Below are 25,027 nucleotides of genomic sequence, written 5' to 3'. Positions count from 1 at the left end.
TGGCTCGCCAACTGGTTCTTCTGGATCTGGATTTGCCATCAACATTTCATAAAACTGCCGATATTCACAATCTAAACGGTTGATTTCTGTTTTCAAATGTTCTCAAAAGTTAATTTTGTGTTGAAATAAATAAATGTGGGACTTTGAGGTTTACAACAGAATGTTATAATCTCCTATTTGTTGATATTTTAGTCTGAATGCAGCATTTAAAGGAGGACAACAACAATAAACAATAAATAAACAATAAGCATTCTTAAATTAAATACTTTGTCATTTATTGGACTCATTAAAAAGTTGTACACAAATATTTAAGAAAATAAATTACCAAATACTTTAACAGAATAAAAATAACTTGAAGGGTTCATTGAAATGAAACGCAGTCACAGAACTTGAAATACACAAGAACAAATATAAATACATCAGTTGAACCCGCAGTTACACGAAGGCTTCGATCCGATCCAGCAGCTCCGGACGTTTCATCCAAACCGCTTTTGTCAAGAAAATATCTGTTAAACAGAAAACTACAAAACCGACTGTACAAGAGAAATATTTACAACGTTTCAACAGACGACTGTGACGAGTTCAGGCAGCTGAGTGCAACGAAATTATCAAAACCGGAGAAATATTCGTTTATTTCTCAAAAAGAAAAACGAGAACACGGAGAATCCCAACAGAGAACTGAGCTCCAGATAAGTTTTATTCACTCTTCACTTTGTTCCTCGTAAAAGATCTTAAATCCACTGCGTAAAACCATCATCTTCTTCCAGATTCCTTCATCGTTCTTCATCACGAAGTCTCTTTACATCCTCTTCGGTATTCTTAAAGTTAAAAAATGATTCCATAGTTCTTGAAAGTGTTTTGGAGGTTTGTGGTTTGTTTATTGACCCTGTTGGTGGATGGACAAACTCACCCAAAATATAAGTTTGGAGCCACTGTGAGGAAATAATACAAAGTTTGAGATGAAAAAAAGAATTTAATATCATGAGAAAAATAAAATAAACCTAATATTTCAAGAATAAATGAATAATTTCATGAGAATAAAGTCTGAATTGTTAAGAGAATACTAAACATAGTTTCCTATTACTTTGATTCAATATTCAATCTCATAATATCACATTTTCTATAATAATATTTCTACTCTTTTTCTTGAAATAATAAAACTTTTTTCCACAAAATTCTGTTTTGGACTTTTTTCTTAAGTTATTTAAATTTTATTGTGAAAAGTTTTCCCTCTCACAGTGACTCTAAAACTTTGTTCTATTTGAGTTTATTCACTTCACGTCTCTAAATTTATGACGTAAACTTCCTCTTCGGGAAAACGTTTTTAAAGAACTCTCAGCCAATCAGACGGCTGCCAGAGGTCGTTCCACGTGTGACTCCTTCAGTACGACGGGTTGATATCAGACGCGATGGAAGAAATAGGTCTGATAAAAGTTTTACTCCCTGTGGTTTCCAGCAGTTAGCGTGTTAGCTTTAGCCCTGTAGCGTGGGAACAGCCGCCTTCTGCATCCCCAGCATGGAGTCATAGAAACAGTCCTCGTTAATCATGGAGGTCAAGCTCTGAACACTGAAGTCTCTCTCCATGTCCAGCACTTCTCCTCCAGGACTTCGACGCAGACTGAAGCTCCGTCTCGTCTCCTCGTTCCTCCGGTCGTCGCTGTGAGACGCCGCCGCTCCTCGCTCGGCCTCCTCCTCCTCAGTGAAGTTCAGCCTCTGCAGCTGAGCCTCCAACTCGCTGGTGAGGGAGCAAAGTCGGGTCCTCTTCCCTGTGGAGTCGGAGGCGGCGCGGCTGGGCAGCAGGGGCTCCGAGCAGGTCTCTCCCAGGAGGAAGCCGGCGTCGGGTCTGCAGCTCTCCTCCGGCTGGCGGTTGGTCGTCCTCTGGCCGTCAGAGCGACAACGCTGCTGCCTCCTCCTCCAGGAGCCGCTCCTCTCTGCCGTCGATAGCCTGGTCCTCCTCAGGGAGCCGGTGGGCGCTCGGTCTCTGAGGAGGGAACGAAGAGCTCGCAGCACGCTGGCCTTCGTCTCCAAACCACTGAAACACAAACAGCACGATGCTCAGGCAAACAGATTGACTTATTGATTAATCTGTTGATTACAAATCATCAGAAAATAGTGAAAAATGTCCGTCAGTGTCCAAGGAGACAACAATTGATTATCAACAGTAGCAAATTTATTTTCTGTAAATGACCTAATCTGAATCTTGATTGATCAACTAATTCTAACCTGAAACCAAGTTCCAGAGAGCTAACGTTACGCTAGCGAGATACAAATGAAAGTTTTCCACGAGACTGAGGTATAAAAATACAGATTATAAATATTTTACTACAATAAAATGAGTTTATTGTTCTGTCATTGATTCTGATTGATCATCTATAAACTGTGATCTGATTGGTTGTTACCTGCTGCAGAGCTGAAAGACTGTCTCCGGTCGTCCCTCCACCTCCGACCTGCTGTGAACCAGCTCCCAGACACACGGGTTCTCTGAGCCTGAAGACACAAGATCTGTTACTTAAGTACAAGTAGTAATATTGTAATAGTGCATAAATACGCTGTTACAATCCACCATTCAAAATATGTGAAAGTACCAAAATTATAAGTACTCGTTATGCAGAATTATAAAAATAATACATATTTTATTATAGGATAATAATTAGTGATGAAGAGGAACATAATATCTGTCAGGTCAATCTGTCAGAGTATTGATTGATTGGTCGCTCACCTGTGATGTTGGCCGGTCTGACCTGAACCGCTGAAACTGGGATTAACCAGCGGAACCTGAAGGGGTCCAGATCAGCTGAGCGGGAGCCGGTCTGTCCGACAGAGAACATTATATTATATTATAAAGAATTATAAAGTACGATCTCACACTGACGTTTCCGTCCCTTCAATATAAACTGTGTCTACTTCGTATCCTCCATCATATAACTCCATAACGACATCCTTCCAATGATTTAATCCATTAAAATGAAAGTAAAAGGATCAAGTGAAATATTGATGGGGTGTCCAGAGGGGGGAAACAATCACATGTATCAATATTTAATTAATATACTTTTATTCGTTGTGTGTCAGTGTAGTTTGCAACCAAAAGATTTTAAATGAGAAAAATATCTAAATCGGGAAATTAAAACATTTATGAATATGGGAACAAAAAACACGGGTTGTTTTTTATTTTCATTTTTAAAACAAAAAACTAAAATTAATTTCGGTGTTATTCTGGCTGTGTAGATATATATATATATATATATCCTTTTGACCTTGTGTAAAATATCAGTAATGTGTAATAAACAGACTCACCATCCTCTTCTTCAGCTTGGCGCTCTCCCTGTAAACCAGAATGACAGCCCGTTTGAACACTGAGGGATGAAACACAAAGTTAATCCCAGCGTTCGCTCTCTACCGCTACCGGCTGCGATCAGAGTGCGTCTGTACCCACCGAACAGCGTGAGCTCCGGTTCCTTCCTCAGTCGTCCCAGACTGGGCAGCGGGTTCAACCAAACCACCGACGAATGGACCAGAAACTCCCCCATCGAGATCTCTGTCACCTGAGGGGAGGGTTTTAAATCGTCGTTAACTGCAGCCTCAATCATAACACTGCTTTGGTTTTATGAAAGGAAGGAAAACTGGGTCCGTGTAATTGCGACCAGAGCTTTTTGGGGTTTTGGGCTGAGAATGTGTTTCATTTTGCAGCAGACAGGCCAGTTTTGGGGCAGTGTAGAGCTTTGATCGGGCCTCGGGATCAACCCGAATTTCTGCCTAAAATAAATGAATGATTTAAATAGTTTATTACAAGTTAAAGTAAACTACATGTTGCATAATTTAGTGCCTGATCTATGGCAGCTGTTTTGGGCCCGAACTCGGCGGGTCGTGTTGGGTCCAATCAGGGAGAAGTCGCCATCCAGTGAACTTTTGGTGCATTATTGATTAGTCACAGTTGGGTAAAAGAGTCAAATAGATGAAGTAATCTCCTTCCCTCAACCGTCACCAGTCCAACAAAAGGAGGACATTGAAGTGTACGTATTCTTGGCGTCCAGCTGATGTCAATGTGTACGATGTGTCCGTACCTGTTTGTGAGGTCCGCTCTGCTCTGCAGCCAGCTGGTCGAACACGGAGCCGTAATCCTCGTAGATCTTCTGCATTTCATTGATGTGACTCGCCACCTTCTCCATCGCTCTCAGCGCCTCTGTGTGGACAACGGGGGAATTACAGTTCAAGTATAAGGGAGTTTAAGTAACCAGGCAAACAGCGTGTAGTGCTGCTGGTGACCTCCGCAGACGTGTCGTACCTGTCAGGTGTGCGTGTTCGGGACTCTCGGGGTCGGTCAGAGACACCAGCTCTCTGAGCAGCAGCGGATACTTCAGGACTCTCTGAACGGGTTTGATCAGGTACGACTCCAGAGAGGACGAGTGCTGATTGGTCGGATTCCTCGCCTCCAGGAAGTGCTTGAAGGCGCCGTCTGTCTTTGCTGTAAAATTGACATCACCGTTTAATTATTAATTTCTAGATCAATAATTTTATTTTATTATATTATATTTTGTTTTGTATATTTATTTTTGTAGTTGTTTTAACTTTATTTTATTTTACCCTTTATTTTAATTGTATTTTTTTTATAACTTTTCCTTTCTTATTAATATTTATTTATATTTTATACATTTTAATCTGTTTTTAAAAAAACAAGATTGTTTAATTTCTACATTATTATATCCATAAAGTTTGCTGCGACATAGAAACAGGAGACTGATTCGTATTATTTCGAGTTAATGTAAATAAATAAATGTAAACAGAGGTTTTGTTTTCGTGCGGCAGACCGAACCTCACCTCTCTCCAGGACTTTCTGCACTTTGATGTGGTTTGCACAGAAGCCGCTGTAGTGCTTGAAGTGGTCGGCGTAGTAAAGGAAAGATCCTCCCAGCGAGAAGAGGAGTTTCTGAGAGCAAAGAGAGAAAAATGTTTAATAATCAGAATAAATCCACTGAGATGAAAACGTCTGAAGACACTGCTGCATGTGAACCTTGAACTGTCCGGGTGTTTCCAGGGTGCTGAAGTTGGGACAGGAGGCGATTTTCTCCTCCAGCGTTTGAAGAAAAACTCTCTGGAAGTCCAACATCTCGGGCAGACTGCCGAACAACGCCTCCATCTGAGGGAGAGACGCTAGGGTCAGACGACAACAAACTGACGTCTCGTTAAAGCTTTTTATTTTTAATGTATTTACCTCTTCTTTACTGAGGAAGGTCTCCTTCTGCAGAGGAGTCAGGTAGATGTCAAACAGACAAACCAGATCCTGAAAAGAGTTTTATAGAAGACAAAGACATTTATTTATTAACACATTAAAAAGGAATAAAATTAGATTAACTGAATCTACCATCTTTACCAAGATGTTTGGTATTTCTAGTACAATAGAATAACAGAAAAAAGGTGTAATGGGATTGTAGTTATTTAGTAAAGATAAGGATATTATTAGCAGGATTACAATTTTTCAAATTTCTTTATGCTAATCATTTTGGTTTCCGTTGTATTTTCTATGGTTACTTTGTTCTGTTGTCTTATCAAATACATCAATACTTCGTATCGGGTCAGTGTACTTTTGGATTTTCTGGTAACCATTTATAAATAGTGGAACAAAAAAGGGAAAACGAACCCTTAAGCTTTCTTGTTTTGATGTTTCCCTTATTTTTGTTTTGAAAATAAAACCTTTAAACAAAAACCTTTTTTTTCCTGATTCTGGTTTTCTAATTTCAAAATGAAAATCTGTTGGCTGCAAAGTACACAGCATTAGCAGCACTATGAGTAACATTAATACTGCAGTAGTAGTATTATCAGTGGAAATAAGAGCATTATTAGCCATATTAGCATTACTATGAGTTGCAGTGTTACTGACCTTGACGTAGGACTTCTCGGTGTCGACCAGCTCCTGGATGACTTTACGCAGGCGCTGACACACACTCAGGTGGGCGGGGCTAGTGGGCTGCAGGCCGACCTCTCTGCTGTACGGGTTCCTGGGAACATCAGCCTCCGCCGCTCGGCTTTCTGGGAAGGTCTGGTACAGGGAGTAGACCCGGTCCACATTCTGAAAGGGTGGAGGGGGGGCAAAATAAAACCACGGTCCAGTAACGTTTGGGGCATTTAGATGGTTTTCATGTTGTGTTGCTGCCTCATCGAACAGAAGAACATCAGGAAACTGGTTCAGTTTGACCCTGAAGGAGGACGAGGTTTTAACCAACCAGCCGCCTCGTTCATCATCATAATCTGTGCTGCCAGACTCTAATAAAGTGCTGCCCACAGTCTGATAAATTCAGTGTGTGTTCGCCTGCAGCCACAGCTTTTAATAACAGACCAGGACGCTTCACATTTACAGCACTTTGAACTCATCTCACGGCTCTCTGAGACTCCACGTTCCCTCTCAGGCAGTTTAGATTTAATGCTGTAATGAAGGTGAGTCCAACCACAACTGCTGTTTAAAAGCACAGCGGAAACTATTCAACGAAACATCACTGATACTCCAGAGGAACAACAGAATGTTTCCTCATAACGAATAATAAAACATCTGTTTTACACGAATCAGTCACAATTGTTCGTCTATGGTGAAAAGACAACTATATATATAGCCTATTTATAGATGTTACTTTTATCTTCCAACCATCTTCAATATGTAGTTGTCTTTTCAATATAGCTTAGCACATAGCATATCTAAGCACAGGAAAGGAAGAAGATGAACAAGGTTCTCACTTAGTGAGAAAGTCCCGCCCTCTTTATGGACAGCGCAAAAAAGGGGCGGGACTAAACCACTCTGCTGGTTTCAGTCTTTCCTCCATTAGTATTACTATTGATTACTATCATCAATAAGCTGGAAAAATACCCTTTAAAAGAACTCACACACAATTTTAACTGATCGCAGCTAACATGAGTCAGTCACCATGACAACAGAGAAACAACAACAACAACAACAACAACAACCCGCAGTCTGTGTACCAGCAGGACGATGCTCTCGTTGGGCCGCTGGCAGCTCAGGCAGCAGCACGTCACCTCGTCCAGCAGCCCCACCAGCCACTCCACCAGGCCTACACTGGGAAACACCTCCCCTCCCTCCTCCTCTTCCTCCTCCTCCTCCTCCACCTCCTCCAGTTCCTCCTCCAGTATCTCCTCGTCCTCCTCCAGCGGCAGCACCCAGCACAGAGCGCCCATGGTCAGAGAGCAGGATGTGGAAGAAGCCTCGGACGGGGTCAGAGGTCGCCTTCGGGAGCTGTTACCACCACCAGCACCACCACCGGAGGATGAGCTGGTAAACAGCAACATCTACGAGTTGTCTCTGGTTCTACTGGACGCCATTAATCCCAACGGGTCAGACTTTACAAACAAACACTCCTGAGGCTGTAAACCCGGATTAACAGCCTGATCAGAGGTCACATGACACAGAAGGTGTCTGAGCTACAGGCGGCCCAAGAGGATTGTGGGAAAGGATTTCTGCAGGTGGGTTTGAGGAGGCTCAGTGATACAGAGTGACTGACTCTCACCTGTTTCTGCAGCTCGACGTCTTCAGACGGTTTCAACGAAACGGCGTCAAAAACAGGAAGCAGGACGCCGTCTGGAGACGAAGAATCTGTGAAATGAAAACCAGGTTCTGAATATGTTCATTTTCATCTTGAAATGATAAAAATATAAAGATGTTAAGAAAGAAAAAAAGAATAAAGTGATGCAGGAATAAGTCATAAAACCTGGAACAGAGTTTCAGTGTTTTGTTCTACAACATAAAATACGTCAGTGAATGTGAATGTGAAGCTTCAGCGTTTTATTTCTGGCATTTAACCTTTAAACCATAAAAATGGAGACTATCATAAACTTTTGTTTTCCACAGAACTTATTTTCTGCAATAATCCAAAATCAAATGGAAAACTCCCTCTGGCTTTTTGTCGTAGGAACCCGGGCGATGCTAACTTCCTTCCTGACCTTTGACCTCTGAGCCTCCTCTTACAGGGTTACAGTAGATTAAACAGTTTGCATTAGTGTGTAAAACATTTTTTAGTGAATCACTGTAACCTGAGATTAAACCATCTCTTTACACTCCTGCAGACAGTTTTCCCAGAATTCCCTGGGGATGGATCCTCTGTGCTGCAGTTTAACTGTATCTGAGTGAGCATCTACCTGCCTTCAGAATAAAAGCTTTTAATTTGAGTAAAAGTTCCTCTGGGAGACGCAGTTGGCTTCAGGCCCGACGCTCCTACATTAAATACTGGTTTCTTCAGGAGTTTTGTTACAACACATAATAACAATATAATAACAACAATATTATAATAATATAACAGGACCTTTGTTGCACATCATAAATCTTCCTGCATTTCCTGTCAAATAACAGCAAAATGCCAAAGAATAAGATGGAAATGGTTCAGTAAGATAAGACAACACACACAAACAAACTGTTATATTTCTACGTTAAGTCCTTTCTGGTACATTTTTCTACTCTTGTTTTGAAATTCAATAAAATACTGGAGATTCAGTCAATAAAATACAATATTTTTGCTTGTATAAACCTGAATTTGTGCTTGTGGTCCAGGTCTGGAGGTCCAGAGGGGCCGGGGGCTGGCAGGGGCTGGGCCAGAGGGTGGTGGTGGCGGCGGGCTCCTCGGGCTCGGGAGACTCGTCTCTCCTGAGCAGCAGCTGGAGCTTCTGGTGGCTGAAGAGACTCTGCATCAGGTCCAGATCCAGTCCGGAAACGGCGGCCCCGTTCACAGCCAGGACCTCGTCTCCTGCCCTGAGGCCTGATGGGAAACAGGAACAAGATCCAGATGAGACAGTAGAATAAATCAAACAGGAAGCCTCCCTCATACACTCAGACAGAGACAGAGAGAGAGGACTGAGCGCCCTCTGCTGGAGGATGAGCGGCACTGATATTGAACATGAAGGAAACATGAGCAGGAATCAGAGGTCGAACCTTCTCTGGCCGACAGTCCCAGCGGGTCGACTTCGCTGACGTAGACGTGGCTTCTCCCCGCTCCATCCACGTGACCCGTCACCGCGAAACCTGCAGGGTGGAAAATAAAACAGGTTTTATATGTATTTATTATTCACAGAAAAAGACACTTTAAAACATACATTTATTAATTTCACAGTTATTGTCTGAAGAGTTTACATCAGTTTGTCTTTTTTTATGAAAATATTCCAACATTTTTAAACATCTTAAAACCCAACAAGGAAACTTCACATCTGTAAAAAAAACATTACTCATTAGTTGGGATCTCAAATGTGTTTGAGTCCCCACATGTTACTTCTTTCTAAAGAAAATATTCTGCTCTATAATGCTGTAATCTGTGCAAACGTGTCTTCATACTGTCACAATGTGTTGCTGCTGTCCTCAAATTAAATTGTGTCCAGAAAATTGAAAAGTTTCCTGATAAATCCCAATTTATTTTAAAATATAAAATGAATTCCCTAAAATAAAAACTTTTTTTATTTTCTCACCAAAGTCTTTTGCAGCGTCGGTCCGACAGATGTTGAGCGTGAAAACGTCGAGGACTGAAGGCTGCGGCTCATCACTGACCTGAACAACAACAACAGGAGACACATTGATCATTCTGATGCTGACGGTTGAATTTAAATTCATCTAAATGTGTTTTTATATCTGAGTTATCAGAAAAACATCTTTTATTTGACTTAAAAAATGACTGAAACGACTAATCAGTTATAAAAACAGTTGCTGATTAATTTTCTTTATTGATTAATTGACATATCGCTGGAGTTCGAATCAGATAAAATCTTGAATTTGTTAAATTTAAAAAATAACATATAGGATTTTATTCTAAAACAAATATTTTAATTATTTATATATATAATTAATATTATTAAAGACGAGCACTTTCAGTTCACAACAAGCAGAATGAAGATCAACATGCAGGTTTATGAGTCAGTGAATGCATCACCTGTAGAGCTGCATGATGTCCTGCAGGGGGCGTCGTCTGCCTGTGATTGGACGCACAGTGGAGTTTCTGGAGGAATAACACACACACACACACACAGAGTTCATTAAAGTCCAACTGAAAGTTAAATTCAACATGAAGTTCTTCAAGAAGAGACAGAAAAAAACAGCTCAAATCACTCAGAAAGTAAATTTATCAATGAAGTAAAACACACAGAATCAATAAATTTGATGAGCTGCAGGTTTTAAGACAGTGTTCAATAACTGAAGCATCAAAACATAAAAATACAAAAACAAGTACCAGAAATCCAACTTTCTCTCCAACACTCAAACACAGCAAAGACTGTTTGTACCTGTCAGGAATAAACTGGTTTATGAGGAGGATGAAGAGGAAGGTTACGGTTAAAGAGAGGAGGAGGAGAGGAAGAGAGGGTTAGGATTAAAGAGAGGCGGAGGAGGAGGAAAGATGATGAGTGTGAAGATGAAAATGGAAAGCAATTAGAGATGAAACAGCAGCAGGACACAGAGGAGATGTACGAGGAGAGGAAGACGAGGGAGGGAGGAAGGAGGTTAAAAGAGGAGCAGGGGAAGAAAGGAGGTGGTCATGTGGAGAGGAGAGGAGGTGGGGGAGTCATTTTCTGCCTCCACAGAAGGATTAATACTGAGGGACAAAGGAATTCTGGGAGAATAAAAGACTCTCAGAGCTTTTAATCCTCCTCCTCCTCCTCCTCTTCAGCAGTTTGCTATGAAGCAGCTGTCTGAATAAAGACAACCATCCTCTCCTCTTCCTCCTCCCTTTTCACATCCTCCCTTTGTTCTCCTCCTCAGGGGTTAAAGGTCGACAGGTGGCAGCAGACAATGTGACTAAATACTTGATCCAGAAGTGTGTGGATCAACAGTTTGTTTCTGTTATAAAATAAAGTCAGAATTTTATTGTGAAAAATATATATTTCTCTTAATATTGTGATTAATATATAATTTTTTTACATCATGTGAAAAGGCCAGAATGACTCTTTTTGGGGGGAATTTGGAAAGTTATGATAAGTAATAATTTATGCAACGCTACAATGATAAAATGACTTCATATGTGAGGTGATTATGAGGTGCTGTTAGAGGCAGAAAGTCGGTCAGAGATTAAGTGCTGAGAGAAAGTGTGTCTATAATGATGCCATACTAAATGCAATGAAATTCATGGTTTTTATATCAATTTGATATTTTATAGCCTATTTAATAGTTATTAACAACATTTTACATACATAACTTTTTAGTGGATAAAACTGATGTGAAAAACCTTAAAACCTCTATAAACACCAATGAAATAAAAAAAGGAGAAATGAATTAAGTTTAAACATTTTTATGAACTAAAGGTCTTCAATATAATATTTATTTATTTATTTTACATAATAAAAGTATATTAATGGTAATTTTGAATAATGTCTCTAATGGCATCTCATACATTTCAGTTATTTTAAAGCAAAAACACCAACATTTGATGGCTCCAGCTTATCAAGTCAAATGATTTGCTGCTTTTCTTTGACTCATATGAATGTAAACACACACACACACACACACACACACACACACACACACACACACACACAGTCAGTGAAGTCATGACTCAGGACAAAAACTAAAAATACTCCCTCGCCGTCTATATTTAAACTTAATTAAAAACGATCTGTCGAGGAAAGAAAAAAAGAGACTGTGAGACTAAATTCTGTTCCGGATCAAAACCAAAATTAGCCCCAGGGAATCATGGGAAAAAAATGAGGGGGTGAGCTGCGCTGAAATTACAGGTTTGTGCAGTCGGAGCAGTAATCAGTGCGGAGGAGCTGCAGTCAGTCTGGAGTCTGAGGACCACCGACGGTCAGTAAACACATCGTCAACCAAAACTCCTTATAAGGAAACATCCTGCTGCACATGTGACACTAATATTTTATCTTTTATATGACTGTTAACTAAAAACCTAATAAGAACAACCATATTACACTTTATTGTATGTACTGTATATATTTATATTCTATATTCTTATTGTTATTCTTATTCTTTCTCTGCTCTTTGCACTACACTCCTCTGTGCTGTTTCCCCCTACGAGGAATCAATAAAGGAACATCTTATCTTATCATGTGTTTTCTTTTGTTTTTTTATTGTTCAGTGAATCTCTGTCGTTTATGACAAAATAAAATCCAATAATTGTGTGAATTATATTTGTTCCACAGGTGAAATGTCCAGAAAACTTCATATCTTTAAAAGTGTCACATGTTAAATGTTGTCCGACGTTTGATAAATAATTTTTTTTTTTAAATCCTACCCTGTAGAGTAACGCGGCTCTAAAGCACGACGCTGACACCTACTGGACAGATTTTGTCCTTCGTACACTTATAGATATTTATATTACGTCTGATCTGAGCACTCTTCAGTTTCAACAAACAGGAAGTACCAAAGTATTGATGGATGGCACGAGAAGTCTTCAGTCGTTCTCAAATCTGCGTGTATGAGCGGCTCTGGGATCAGGGGGTTGAACCGAGTTTTATCACTTATGTTGTTTTCTTCACAACAACTGGTGACCTTCTTCAACAAACAAAATGTTTTTGTGCATTTCTTCTTTTTCTAACTTCCTGTTTTATTGTTTTAATCTGATCAGTTTTCACCTCAAAGATCAAACAAGAGAAAGAAAAAGACTGTGAGTCACATGATGGCGTCGGCTGAAAGACTTCAACGTACACCAACATTTAGTGTACCAACACTCTTTTATTGACAGTCACCGCTTTGTCAGAGTTTTCTGGAAGGAATTAACCTTTTTACAGTAACAGCCCCCCCCCTCCTGGACGAGTCCAGTGACTGTGTGGGCGTCTGTTAGATGTTTGCTGGACGAAAGCAGCTGTTTGTCTCCTGCAGAGACGACGCAGCGATTAACTCCACATGTCCTTCAGAGATCAGACAGTCTCTGTGGGTCTGCCCAGAAACCTCATCGGGTCTGATCGGAGGACAGATCCACAAAACTCAGCACTCAGCAGCAGTTTCAAGGTTTCATTTCATTATCTTTGGGGTTTTTTTTTCTTTTGGACCACTGACCAAGATTTCCCATTACAGTCTGCAAGTTCAGGATCGTGTGAGAGAAACTTATTCATTCACCTATTTGAACAAATTCAGATGTAAAAATTCCTAAGAGAGATAAAATGAGCCAAACTCTCTAAAATACATTATATTCTTTATCGGTATTCATGCAAACACAACTTCTTGTAAATCAAATTTAAAGCTAGAATATGTTTCGTCTGGACCTTATCAGAGAAACAAGCTGAGCTAACGTTAGCAGCAGCTCGGCTCGCAGCCAGGGCGTCCTCTGTCTGCTATTAATAATAATAATAATAATTGGTGAATACTGTTTGTATTATTACTGTTTGGTATGGAAGCCCATTACTGCCAGTAAAATAAAAACATAAAAAAACTTGGCAAGCCTTGGCAATAAAGGTAAGGTAAAAATTATGAAGCAAAAAGTTGAAATTATGAGATAAAAAGCTTTAATTGTCTAAACTGGACGTTGCACAGGACGTCTCTTTTCAAAGTTTTGGAGGTAAATTGGGGGAGAGCACTGTTTCAGGTGAGGCGTGTCCTTAAAGTAAAGGTTGTATGTTTGTTAGCGCCCATTCATACAATTACTTTGCATTTAGAAATCTCAGAAGGACTGATAGGCGCTGAGATCTCAGATCGTCTATCGTGAGAGTAACCGTGTTCACAAACTTTTGGCCAGACAGTATTATTGTAAAAGAGAGAACAACTGCTTCTTGAAGGTATTTACACATGAGAACAGTTTACGTGCCTTTTAGAAGCAGATGTTTAAATTGTGAATGAAAATAATACAAATTATTTCTCAAGCTTGAACAAAAAAGCACCTACAAAATTGTCAGCCACCTCAGAGACCTCTCTGATTGGTCCATTTTCTGCAGCAGGAAGTAAATCACCTGCTGATTGGAAGATAAAACCAGAGCAGGACTGTGGAGACAAACTGCTGCCACATCTGGCAGCTTGTGGAGCCAGAACCTCCCAACCAAAACGGGTGTCCACAGACTTTTGGCCATATATTGTCGACCAGGAGTGTTAAAAAATGTTTTTTTACCCTTCAGGTTGATAAAAGTATGTTTACGCTGTGAGGACGCGTTAATACGAAGATGTGTACGGCATCGCGGCCAAAATAAACCTTCAGCTGCAGAGAGATTTATCTCCTCTGGACTCTAAATCCCAGACTCTCCGAGTCCTAAAATAGCTCGCTGTTTATCAAAGAGGGGGGCCCTCAGGAGCCGAGGATGATGGGAACTTCAGCTGGCTGATGATCCACAGTTGAAGCTGGGTCGGAAAACAGCCTCACTGCAAACATGTGAGATCAGGTTGGTTTTTTTTAAAGGTGTTTTGTGGCATTTTGCCTTTTTTGGAGAGCTGATAGAGCGAGGCCGACAGACAACACAGAGAAAGAGACCATAGGTGAAACTTTAACTCTGAACTGTTTGTCTCCTCAGATCTGCTCAGGATTCCAGATTGTAGGAAAGGTTTAAGGTTAGCGTTGATTTCATCTTTCTCACAATGAAAAGGAAGAAGAAAAATGGATCCAAGTTTTGTGAAGGACATTGTCTCTGGGTATAGGTTGTGAAAAAAGTTTGATCACAAAATGCATCAAAATATAAATGAATGATCTCAAATTCAGCTCAATAAAGACTTGTTTTTTGAAAGTCCACCTTAAATAACTGAGTTCTCTCGTTTCTAGTTCAGTACCTGGTTGTTGTTGCAGTGTACGGTGGGTATTGTACGGTGTATTGGGTTTTGTACCTGGGACAAGGAGTGTCTGTCGTCCCTCCTGCGTCTGCTCAGTCCATCCAGGGCCTTCAGAGAGGACGGCAGGCCCCTCCTCCTGAGGTTGCCTCCCGACAGAGTCCGACTCCGAGTCCTCAGCGTCGCCTCATCCCGACTGCACACCTGAGCAGAGACGAGAGGTCCCACTGTGAGAGATTCTCCGTCTACAGAGTGAGACGGTCTACAAGGAGGTGGAGGCAGTTCTTACCAGGGCGTGGAAGGAGGACACAGAGAAGACTCCCAGGCGTCCAAGCATGCTCTTGGAGGGCCGGCTGGCCACAGCAAGGAGGCTCTTGGGGTTTGGGAGCTCGCTGCCCTGCAGGCTGGACAGGTAGCACCGCAACCGGAACAGATCCAGGTTCAGTTTCTCCAGGTTCTGCTCCCACTGCAGGATCTGCACACAGCAGCACACAATAGGGTCATTTATTATATAATCACTGAGCAGCTTCCTGCCAGGACCCAATTCATTCAGACAAAAATCCCAGTTTACGACTTTCAGTCAGTAAACTGTCAACAGTAAAATGAGAAAACTAAAAACGAGTAGTTTCCTGATTTTGGTTTTCTGTTTTATAAATATGGAGAACTATGGCCGGATCATTTTTATAAACGTCCTTAAGCTGTGCAGCATTGACCAAAGACACAGTTTCCCCACTGCGGTCGTGTATTAAACATATAAATAACCTTAAAATGAATCAAAATCAGGTCACCAGTAGTTGAAATATGGTCGGATCCAGTTTAAACAGCCATTTTGTTGTTTGAAATGTATTCAGCTTCCTCAATAACCCCCAAAAACCAACTCCAATGTTGTCCACATCTGCCAAGAAGTTCCTGAAATATTGTCCACAAAGGTGATTATGATGATTTTAATAATGCCGAACAAACACACATTAACATCTGGCATAAAACTTTGGGGTACTCAACAATAAAGTCTCTATTGGCTGTCAAATATTCTTTATTAGTTCTGTTATTAGTCCTCTCTTCTCCCAATCACACTAATCTAACATCTCCACACAGGACCAATGAAAGGAATCTCTCCTCCCCCCTCTCTCCATCCTGTCCTCCCTTGTTACTTCGCTCTCTGACTCTTTCCCACGCTAACTCAGCAGATATGTTAAACTTGGAAATAAAAGTCCTCATTAAACACACACACACAAAATAAAACAACATTTGAGAGAATATATACGAGAAAAAAAACCTCTTCTCCCCCCTTCCTCCCCTCCAGAGTGAATGTGTAATTGAATGTTGAGCAGTGAGATTAGCCTTTAATCTCCCGCCAGAGTTCAAACGACAGCGCTGGGATCAGTTTCACAGTTCAGAGAAAGAGATTAAGCAGCTGCTAAATGATACATACAATCTGCACTGTGTCTTCAGTTCCACGTTTCATCGCTGTTTCTTTAATTAAACCATCAACTCAGCTACTCCACTGCTTATCAGAGCGAGATTTCAGCAGGACAATACATCTCGAAACCCTCAACCACCAATCAGTGCCTGAAACGGGCTGTTATCACCAGCACCGAGGACTTATTTCCCACGAGTACCCTTACTTCTTATTGAGTACCACCACCACTGGGGAGCATGGCCGTACACACTGAGGTATTTTTAAGACGTATACAATAGAAGTTGTAAAATAATCCCGTTGTACAGCAATGCCGGTGAGGTACTGCGTAATTCTGTCTTCTGTAGCTTAACACCAAGACAACAGGACTGAAAGCTGCTTGTTAAAAATGATAAACACCAAAAGAATCACATCGTCTAATTGTTTCTCTTTTATTTACGTCAGCTTTCTAAATCGCTGCTTTTGAATCCTTTGCAGCCCAAAACGAGGACGGAGCAACCCAAAGCAATTCTTCTTGATAAAACGAGGGACATTGCGTCTTATTTTCAAGAGATATAGGCGGACGTTAGCGTAAAGCTGTTATTTCTGCTCTCAAGTTGGACATTTTAATACGGAGATTGACTCACTGCTGGAGCCAGCCTCTAGTGGCCGTCAGAGGACCTGCAGCTTTTGTTAATTCTGTGTTGTCGCTTGGTTTTCATATTCGACTTCCTTACTTTATATGTTCTTATCTATATGTCTTTATCCTGCATGATCTTTTATTTTCATTTGTTTTTTATCTTGAACACAGTGAATCTACGGCTACTGTATGAAATGTGCTACATAAATAACATTTAAAATAAAGATTAAAATCCAATAATGACATAAATACAATTGATTCAGTGACTAATTAATAATAAAGCACTATAGTGTGAGTGGTGGTTTCACTACACACAGACATAAATTAAAAATGGCCATCGTGGGACTGTTAAAGTGTCCGTTGAGACGATCAAACCTCACTCTGGTGTATTTTCTCTTCACACAGGTTTGGATTTTACGCCGCTGTCACCATCTCCACATTCGCCTCGTGATGTCACTCTCAGCAGCCTCATCTGGCTCCGTCGTTAGCGGGAAACCGTTTGTTGTTTCAGGCTGCCGGTAACAGCCCGAAACATCTGGAACAGATATTAAACTCCACTCCACGTGAGATTGGACATTTTTCTGCTCCACGCGCTGCCAGAACATCCTCAAGGCTGTTTGTTATGTAAAGACTTCTACTGTTTCCTCTGGCGCTCAACAGCTGCTAACGCTGCCAGCAGGATGCTAACAGCTTTATAAGATCCCTCATCTCTGCAGGTTATTCTTTCAGTTAACACTTTCACCTGAGCTCAGGGTCTCCACGGTCCTTGCTAAGGTCACCGTGGCTCCACTTAGCAAAGGAAAACCCTCTCAAACTCATAATAATGTCAGAAACAGAGCGAGTTTAGTCCATTACAACAGGCTGAGAATCCAAATTGTGCATCAAATTAAGTCATTTTGTCCGTTAGTGAAGTAAAATCATCTTTTTTCTTGAAATAAAAACGGTAAGCGAGTAACAGCCGCACGCTGACTCCAAACCACAAACGTTTCCATCGCAGTTGTTGACCTGAAATGTCCCTGATTCATGATTTCCAATGTTTCCTTCCACCTCCATCACTTTCTAATGTCTAAAAGAAAAGAGTAAACTGAACCACTAACAAGTGGAATTATCTGACCTCCCCTGCCAGACGTCTGTCTGCTTCTGAGGAATAAATTAGACCTTGAAGACTGAATCTGAGACTAAATGAACCATTTAAGAACATTTTTACTCCAAACTCTTTCAAAAAATATGTTCACCACTTTTCATATTAGTCAACTCTGCAGCCACGTGTTAGCAACGTACAGTGCTAACTTCCACATGTTGGGCAGTTTGAATGATCAGCATTAATAATCACTTTTATGGACAATATTGGAGTTGGTTTTGGGGGTTATTGAAGTTGCCACATTTCAACTCCCGATGGGCTGATTTTTATTAATTCTGAGGTTATTTATATGATTAATACACTGGACCTGCATTTTATAATCAAGGAAGTGATTACAAAGTGTCATTGGTGTGAATGTTCAGAAGTTCAAAGTAAATTGATCTAGTGAGTATATCACAATCAGGCAGCATTTCTCCAAACGCATTTAAAATGTGTTCACAGAATTTATATTAATAAAGTAAATTTATACAAATGTTTCGACTTAAGTTGAACTTAGTGAGTTTTCTTCCACTAAAGTAAATTATTACCTGTCAGAAAGTTCATCTATAAAACGTCAGAAAACAGTGAAAAGAGATTCACTTTGTCTTTGTTTGTCTTCATTAATCAATTATAAGAACCATTAAATAGTTTAAATTAAAATAAATTGTATTTTCGTTGTATATATTTACAGTACAGCTTACACTGTTGCACCCACTGAACCTCAAAGGGAATTGAACCTGTGACCCCGGCAGAAGATCACAGCTCACTAACGACCTTAATGGGCCAATTTGCCTCCATTAAAGGGCCTCTCTGGTCCCGGTGAACCTCCGGCTCACACTGACCTGGCTCTCCACGGCCTTCCTGTTCTTCTGCTCCTTGATGACGGACAGCTGCAGCTCCGCCATCTTCTTCATCTTCCCGTCCATGTCGATCTTGTGCAGCAGCGAGCGGCTCTGGCAGCGGAGGAGCCGCAGCGTGTCCTCCTTCCCCTGACGCTTCGCCAGCAGCGAGGCGCTCGCCGAGTGGATCGCCGTCACCCAGTTCTCCAGGTCGGTCTGGTTGGTGGCCTGAAGGAGGACGAGGAGGGTTAATGAGGAATGTTAACAGGAACTGGTGTATTACACAACAACAACAACAACAACAACAACAACAGCAACAACAACAACAACACGAGGAAAGAACATTTAAATAAATATAAAAGAAACTAAATAAAACAAGAAAAATGAACAAAAATGTAATTAGAAATGAAGAAAACACAGCGTTACCATTTTAAAATTTGTTGCTGAATCTGCTGATGAATGCCAATTAATTGATTAACTGTTTGAGACTCATCACAATTTTCCAAAGCTAAAGTTTGACATATTTAAATTGGTTGTTTTGTCGGATCAACAGTCCAAAACACACAAATTTATATATTATGAATTATATATTTAATTTAAATTTATCCACTTTACTATCAAATAAGACCAAGAAATGTCAGTGAAAGCAAGTTATTTGTATAGTGTGTATATATTATATTCAAAACTGTACATCCAAACAGTGAACTCAGTAACTGCAGGAAGAAGAGAACCAGAACCAGAGATTTGGATGAAGATTATTTCCTGTGAATATTGATCAGGAGTTTTCCTGTCGAACTATAGAAATTGCATTCTGGACCAGATGAATGTGAAAACATCCTTCTAGTCAAACAGCACATACGTCATCCAAACGTCAGACTGTTGAACAGGAAGAAACTCTGGTTTCTGACTGGAGGAGGACGTGGGGGGGCTTTAAAAATAAAATAAATGGTCAAATGGAGACCAGACGCTCTCATTTCTTCACACTAACAGGTGTTTTTGTTTCGGAGGATTTAGCAGCTCGTTGTCGGGGTCATTGTCGTAAAGAGGGGCATTTGTTGCAGTAATTAGCCGGCTGTTGTGACTCCCATTAGAGGGCTTTCACCCTCCATCTTCAGCCCCTTTCAGCTCCTTATAAAAGCTCCTCGACACCTCCGTGCCGCTCACCCCTCCTCCTCTTCCTCCTCTTCCTCCTCAGCCCTCCGGGGGAACCATGGAGACGTGTCGATGAACCGCTGTGTGATTTGTGTGTCTGTAAACACACTCTACAGCTCAGAGGAGTGAGAGCTACTCTGGGAATTAAAAGAAAAAGTGCTCTCTGAGGTCGTAAAAAGCTCGAGGATGAAGATAAATGCTCGCAGAGACAAATGTTCCCTTCAGGTCAACAACGCCTCCGCCAGCGAGGAACACAGGAAACGTGTTGCATCTATTTTTAGGCCAATTCTGTGACCTCTGACCCTCTCAAGTCCTGCTCTCTGCTGTTATCCTCTGTAGGACTCAAACTACAATCCACATTGAAGTCCTAAAATGTGCTCCGGCTGTGTGCATGTTTGTGGTGACGTTGATGGTTCAGTGCCGCAGAGAAACCGCAACCCTGCTCCCAACACTGCGTCTCATTCATTCACACCGTTCTGGGACTGAAATCACACACGATGAGGAGAAGAGACGCAGCCAGCAATCAAAAGTCAGCCAATGTGGAGAGAACTGAGAGGATTCAAATATAGAAACGGGGCGAGAACTTCCCGGAAAAACGGCCGCAGTTTCCCGCAGAAATGTTAGAAATGTTCTCTACAGAAACAAGAGATTGAAACTTGATTCTGGTTGTCTGTGGTGCGTTCAAGGACAACAGTTTTACCACAATGTTTGCTTCTCAGATATCATGATTTCACAAGATTCCTGCAAAGATCTACACAAAAAACAGAAATACCATAACAACAATAATGAATGAAATAAAAAGAGTGTGAACAGAGACGTAATGTTAAAATGTTCTTTACAAAAATAAAAGATTCAGATTCGATTCTAGTTGTTTGTGGTGCATTCAAGGACGCTCCAACAGCAGCTCAACTCTCAGACATCTCAATTTCACTAAATTTGCCAACAAACATCCTAAAGTTTCTGCAAAAATCTGCACCAAAACCAGAAATAAAACACAACAACGGATGAAATAAAAAGTGTGTGTGAGCGGTCGTCTCACCTGGAACAGGTAGACGTCTCCGTGCGAGTTGCTCAGGCAGAAGACGTGCTCCCTTCTGGGGTGTTCGGGGACGGCCTGGACGATGCTGTCGTCGGCCAGCAGAGCGTAGCGAGGAGAAAGCTCCTGCTCGGCGCTCATGTTTTTCCCGTAAGTCTCGTAAAACAGCAGAGTGCAACCTGAGGGGACGCAGCGATCCATTATTACACACCAGAGGGGCCAAAAGCTGCACATGCTCAGTACGGATATGTGAGGAAATGGTGGCGGCTAAAGTTTATGTGCTGCCAAACATCGTTAACAACAGTTATTATTGACAGTATATACACAACGGACAGAGCTTCCTGGTTTGTGAAGTGACGCCAACAACCTGCCTTCTGTCTAACAGCCAGCAGGGGGCAGCTCCACTGGTTGCATGAAAGATAGTATTGAGTCTTATGGGGAAACAATCTAACTTCTCACTTGATTTATGAGCTCAGTAAACAGTTTCCTTGATAAATTTATAAATAATGAACTCTTTCAGATCGATCTGTTGCTCAGGCGGCAGCGGCGTTACCTTTCAGTGTCACCCAGAAGTGTCTCCACTTGCGGCGAGCGACCAGCTCCAGCTTCCTGTCCTTGCTGACGGTGATGAGAGCTTTGAAGGAGAGCCATCCGGCCCGTCGCACCACACCCTGCTCCTTCTCAAACAGGACATCCAGCTGCTCGCCTCCTCCCACCTCCACCTCCCCATCCATCTCCTCCTCCCTCCCCTCTTCCTCCTCCTCCTCCTCTTCCTCTTCCTCCTCCTCGCCATCCCCCTCCGACGGCTCGGTGCGCTCGGCCGCGCTGCTGCAGCCCGTCTCCAGCTCCTGCATGAAGTTCTCGTAGACATTCTGGCGCTGAAGGTCACCGCTCTGGTTCAGGCTCCTGGAGGAGCCACAGTGGACCGCCGGGAACTGGTTCTGGTTCTGGTTCTGGTTCAGAGCGTGGAGAGGGTTGGAGGACCACAGCGTACCACAGCCAACGGATCCGGAGTCAAGCCGGTTGACAAAAATGTCACTGGTGTCACTGCCGTGTGGCTCCTGAGGAGGGATCAGATGGTTTGATCTGGTTTTTAATTTTTCTTTTATTAAAATTAACAAAACAAACCGGAAGCTGCGAGTTAAAGGAACGAAAAGAGGAAACAGTGTTGTTGTAATTCCTCCTGTGGCCACTAGAGGGACATAAAACACTGTATTGCCCTTTAACACAAAAATAAGACGTATAAAGTCTCTATACCTATATATAAAAAAAATGTCCTTCTTATATGTGCATCGTAATTTAATGACAATTAACATTTATTTTTTATATATATGTTATTCATTAAAGCATTTTAAATCTTCCGTACTTGTACAACTATGACTCCCTCTTACAGGATGTTGTATTGTTTTAAATTCTGCTGCTGTCGTTGTTTCCTACCTGGATCCTCCTCTTCTTCCTGCTCAGACTTCCCGTCCAGTCGCTGAGTCGTCTGATTCGGCTCTTCAGGAAGTCTTTGCGGCTGTTCCCGGCGCTGGCAGCGGTAACGTCAGGCTCGGTCCTGCGACAGGGTAGCGTGAGGGAGGAGTAACGCTGTTCCACGCCTCCTCCTGACCCCTCCTCCTCCTGGATGACGTCATCCAGCAGCGCCGTGGAGGAGAAGGCGGTCCTCTGCTGCTGCTGCAGGGAGGAGTCTGGGGCGGTGGGGAAGGCGGGCAGCGTGTGGTAAACGGCGTCCAGGGAGGTGGTGGAAGGTGAAACCAGGCCGAAGTCTCCGAGGTCAGACTGTAAGATCACAGAGTCTCCGATGCCGCTGTCCTCCGTGCGACCGGAGGAGCAGGTGTTGTAACCTGCGGCGGAGGTGAACTCGCTGGTGCCTGCGGCGGGGAAGAGGAGGCTGGAGTTAAATCCAGGTGAGATGTCCACCTGAGCGGAGAAGAAGGCGTTGTAACCCGCTGCTGGCAGTGGCGCTCTCCTCTGTGCGGCTGGAGGAGTAGGTGGTGTAGCCGCTGCTGTTAGCCACGCTCTCCCCGCACACGAACACGTTGTCAGCCAGCTCGCCGCCGGTCCCCCATGGCGAGTCGTACCAGGAGCCGTCGGAGCTGAGCGAGCTCCCCTTGCTGGTGCGGAGGGAGGGTTCTGTGACTGGGGTGGTGGCGGCGGCGGTGGCCTGTGGCTCCATGGCGCCGACCCTGGCGTTGGTGAACTCCACCCTCATGCTGCCATCTTTGCTGAGCAGCACCTTCGGGCTGCCGCCGCTCTCCAACGACATCCGCTCACCGTTACTCCCAACGCCATTCTCCAAGTAACCAAACTGGTTCCTGCAGCCGCCCTGCGCCCTCTCGCCTCTCATGTATCTCTGAGGAGATCCGGCTCCCAGCTTGGCGCCCCCTCTGGTTGCTTTGGGCGCATGTTCATAATGCCAGGAAGTGTACGGCGGGCCGGCGGCGTGCTGGTGCTGGTAGCTCCTCCCCCGGCTCCTGCTGCCTCCCTGACTGCTCCTCCACCAGCTGCGAGCTGATGGCACCTCCTCCCTCCTGGAGGAGAACCTGAGCGCGCAGGAGGGCTTGGCAGGAGCCACGAAGCTGCTGTGACTGTCTGCGTTTCCCATCGTAACCTGGAGGATAACATCATCAACGTTAGACAGACGGAGGACATAAAATACAGACTGTTGTTTATCTGCCAGGAAATGTGAACTCAGACTTCAAACAGACATTTATATAAATAACTTTACACATATTTCACTTTTTCAAGACTAAAGAGAAACACAAATACGACTGAAACCGTTTCTATGACGACTGCAACAACAGCGACTAATGCTTCTACCAACACTGCTGTAACCTGCGTTTACCTGCTATGGGGGCAACAGTGAGCTACGGGCCCCTGCTGACCCCCTCTGGTCATTAATACTGACATTACACTGTTTTATACTGTAGGAGTGAAATGTAACGTATGTAATATAAAACCAGCTATCATTTAGAAATAAAGGAATAAACAACCTGTTTCCTGTTGCTGTTTCGAAAATAAAAACAGAAAACCAAAAACGATCTATGCTGTTTATTGTTCCTCTGTTTATAAATGGTAGTCTGGGAAACAAACCGACTACAGCGAACGGCGAACTCGCTCGTACGTTGTGCGGTAATACCTCTCCACACCAGCAGGTGGCGTCAGTCTGCATTCATTATAAAAACAAACACCTGAAGACCTTCAGGACAGTATATCGTATATCAGCCGCTTATAATCGATTAAAATGTCTGATGAGAAGTTTTGCGTTAGCTTCTAAAGTAGCTTTATTTTCCATCCAGCTCAGTAAATCTGCTGATGAAGACCATGTGGTCTGGTTGGCTGTTAGTTTTGTTCATGTCTTGAATGAACCTTTAATACTTAAATTCCTTAAACAACAACTTAAGTTTGTTTTTTTAACCTGCAGTGACATCACAGTGCACCGACGCAGCCTGCAGTACGCTGTGACATCACTGCAACAAGATGTCAGCAAATGAATTTAATTAAAATGAATCAAATTACATTCGACCAAACTCGACTAGAGCTCCAACACTAACAACATCTATTAGTACTAATACTATTAATACTGCAGCTGTTATTAGTATTACTACAGATATTATTATTATATTAAATGTTTTAAATTAAGACCAGATTTTATCAATGCTTCCTTATCCTGATCTGTTCTGATTGGTTTGTTCACTCAAACTACAGAACATTAATGCTCCAAACTCTCCATCTGTTTCCCTTAAAACTATTTTATTGACTTTAATCTGATTAAAACATCTTCAGCTGGTTCTCTGATACATATCGTAGGTAATCAATAAAAACACATCCCGCCATGAAAAACAACATTATCCAGCTTTTACTCGTTTTCTTTTGGAGCTCAAACAAACAGATTCGGAGGTGAAAATAAACACAAACAGAATTTAACAAATAAAAAACGTAAATTTCCATCAATGAACAAAAGTGAATAAAAACAATAAAAGTATTTTTCACCGGTTTGTTTTCTTCAGAAACTCAGCAGCTCCTTCATTCTCCTCCGTCCTGCTGCCTCCTCTCTCTCTCTCTCTTTACTACTGCAGCTCTCTCTGTCGCCTCCAGCTGCTCCCTCTCTCTCTCTCTCCCCCTGTGTTTGTGTATGTCGCTCGCCCCTCTCCTCACACCGGCTCATCTGTT

The 25,027-nt window shown here is 42.3% G+C and overlaps 1 protein-coding gene across 1 annotated transcript; it reads right to left on the bottom strand.

Moving 5' to 3' along the window:
* Window positions 1-250: 250 nt before the first annotated feature.
* Window positions 251-25,027, bottom strand: LOC127368221 (rho guanine nucleotide exchange factor TIAM2). Its single transcript, XM_051408789.1, is given in 24 exon segments — window positions 251-2,032; window positions 2,400-2,487; window positions 2,720-2,810; window positions 3,295-3,353; window positions 3,434-3,542; window positions 4,062-4,180; window positions 4,283-4,462; window positions 4,816-4,924; window positions 5,009-5,134; window positions 5,210-5,278; window positions 5,876-6,064; window positions 7,509-7,594; window positions 8,523-8,750; window positions 8,924-9,013; window positions 9,451-9,529; window positions 9,909-9,974; window positions 14,726-14,872; window positions 14,958-15,143; window positions 18,667-18,891; window positions 20,855-21,030; window positions 21,405-21,912; window positions 22,289-22,808; window positions 22,810-23,465; window positions 24,848-25,027. Coding segments are annotated over 23 exon segments (4,659 nt in total). The 5' UTR covers window positions 23,460-23,465; window positions 24,848-25,027; the 3' UTR covers window positions 251-1,473.

The sequence above is a fragment of the Dicentrarchus labrax genome, unplaced genomic scaffold, assembly GCF_905237075.1.
Source record: "Dicentrarchus labrax unplaced genomic scaffold, dlabrax2021, whole genome shotgun sequence".
NCBI classification, from domain to species: domain Eukaryota; kingdom Metazoa; phylum Chordata; class Actinopteri; family Moronidae; genus Dicentrarchus; species Dicentrarchus labrax.
This window is presented reverse-complemented; position numbering and strand designations above follow the sequence as displayed.